Below are 2,241 nucleotides of genomic sequence, written 5' to 3'. Positions count from 1 at the left end.
CATTTGTCCATTGGACTAGTCTGAGCTCATTAAACTGTGTGTGTGTGTGTGTGTGTGTGTGTGTGTGTGTGTGTGTGTGTGTGTGTGTGTGTGTGTGTGTGTGTGTGTGTGTGTGTGTGGTTTGACTTAAGTCACTTTCAGGGACACACACCAGATTTAAGGCCAGTTGACTGAGGCCAGCTCATGCAGGGTTAGTCTCCAGGAAATTAATGCCCGGCTATGTAAATACCCCAAAAGTGACTTAAGTAAACAAAAGTGTGTGTGTGTGTGTGTGTGTGTGTGTGTGTGTGTGTGTGTGTGTGTGTGTGTGTGTGTGTGTGTGTGTGTGTGTGTGTGTGTGTGTGTGTGTGTGTGTGTAAATGGGTGGGTTAATTCTGCAGCAGCATATTTCAAGCTGCAGCTCATGTCGACTCTCAGCTCTCAGGTGTCAGGACATAGAACTAAAGTTCACTCTGCAAACTTCAGGTGAGTCATGCTGATAAGAATTCACTTTTGCATTACCGTAGTATTACTGTTGGCACTTAAAGTGTTTGTGTGTGTCTTTGTTGGACCCTGATTTATTAATTCGTACCTTTAATGTTCGTATTATTCATTAATAGATTTTCTGGGGCTTGCGGTGACTTGCTTTACATTTGTTTTTATGTGTTTGTTTCAATTTCTATGGTAATTCTGTGGGATTCCTATAATCTTACTAAAGGTATTTAAGGTTAGTCAAGGTAGGATTAGGATTAGTCAACGGATCGCTGTGTGTGTACTGACTGTACCCAAAAAATGTCAATGATATGTGTACATTTTTAATATTCACTATATGTATGTTATAGAAATAAAAAACCTTACTTTTGGAGCTTAAGGGGTATTTCCACTAGGTTTCACTGAATTCTGAGTTTTCAAGAACCAACTTTTAAATTGATTTGTTTTTTGATGTAGTGTGTTACTCCATAACTTTGTAATGAACATATTTCAGTAAGTGTCAGACAGGTGCTTGTGTCATCTCCAGAATATAATAAAAAGCTTCATTTATATAACAACCATCTAACCCCTTTCATAGACAAAATGTAGCTCTATCCCTAACCTTGACTCTGCTTAATATTTTAGAGAACAAGAGAAAAGAGCAGCTAATTTAAACAATGGAATATCTTATTAATGTACATTTTTACAGGTCTAATATGGGATTATAATGGCTCTTTTTGAGAAGGGAAAGTAAAGGTGATTTGAGGTCAGATATCTAAATCTCAGTTTATCCTCTTGCAGGGTGTTTTGTGCTGTTTTCATGGCTCTCATCACCAATTTCACCATCCTGCTGGTCCTGGCTTGCATCTCCCATCAGCTGATGTTAAGCAGCTGTCAGAAGAGCCAGGGAAAGAGGGGAAGAGTAGACAGAGGACAAGACAGGAGCAGGGGGATAAAAGTGAGCCGCCAATCTAAATCGGTCACCCCACAGCCCATTAAGGGGAAAATGGTCACCAAAGACAAATCAGATTGTACCTGGGCTGCAACAGGTGAAGATCTTTTCACCCTCAGTGTCACCTGCAAGAAGGGAGACAGGAGCTTCAGCTGTGAGTATGTTGCCAGACCGGCTGTCTGTCCTGAGTACGCTTCCAATATCAGACTGTACTGGAAGCAAATTGCCAGGGCGCTGAAGAAGCAAAAAAATGTGTGCCAGGACAGTAAAGCGATGATCAGAGCAGGAATGTGCAGAAGAGCTGCCAGTGATGCAAATTTCAGACTCCATAATGCATCGAGGATCCCTGCCCCGCCTTCTGCCCCACGGCCCGCGTCCACAGGTGTCAAATCCTGTCTCCCTGATAACAAGAAACTGGCATACGAGTACTGCAAGGACTCCTGGTCGAGTTTTTGCACATTCTTTTTTACTATGGTGCAGGATGGTGACTGCTGAAACAGAGAAAAAACAAGAACTACAGTAGATTCAGCTGTCAATGCTTGTCTTATCATAGACTCATAGATGCTTGTTACTCAGCAAAAATGTCATCTGTTCTCACAGAATATCTAGATTGTAGGTAAAGTGCACATCTTTGAAGTATTTCTCAATTTCTACTACTCAATATTCAATTTCTGTTTGTTTATTATTGCTCTATGATTTGTCTATTTGCCTGTTATTGATTGGGATGATAACTTGCTTTAAGAAATTACTACTCAAGAGTAAAGGATAAAATAAACTTCCTCGACGAAAGCACAGGCAGCTCAACCTCTCTCCGTTTTTTCATATAATTTCATTTTAAG

General features: G+C 40.6%; 1 protein-coding gene across 1 annotated transcript; it reads left to right on the top strand.

Annotated features, from left to right (window-relative positions):
• The first annotated feature begins 1,270 nt into the window (after positions 1-1,270).
• Positions 1,271-1,897, top strand: fgfbp1a (fibroblast growth factor binding protein 1a). Its single transcript, XM_062426242.1, has one exon. The coding sequence runs from the start codon at positions 1,271-1,273 to the stop codon at positions 1,895-1,897; it is 627 nt and encodes a 208-aa protein (XP_062282226.1).
• Positions 1,898-2,241: the final 344 nt, after the last annotated feature.

This window comes from Scomber scombrus, chromosome 9 (assembly GCF_963691925.1).
Source record: "Scomber scombrus chromosome 9, fScoSco1.1, whole genome shotgun sequence".
Taxonomy (NCBI): domain Eukaryota; kingdom Metazoa; phylum Chordata; class Actinopteri; order Scombriformes; family Scombridae; genus Scomber; species Scomber scombrus.
Note: the sequence above shows the minus strand (reverse complement) of the source record. Positions and strands in the feature narration are given on the sequence as shown.

Bases quoted from the DNA above. Each gene is read 5' to 3' on its own strand.
- fgfbp1a (XM_062426242.1), top strand. From the start codon at position 1,271: ATGGCTCTCATCACCAATTTCACCATCCTGCTGGTCCTGGCTTGCATC.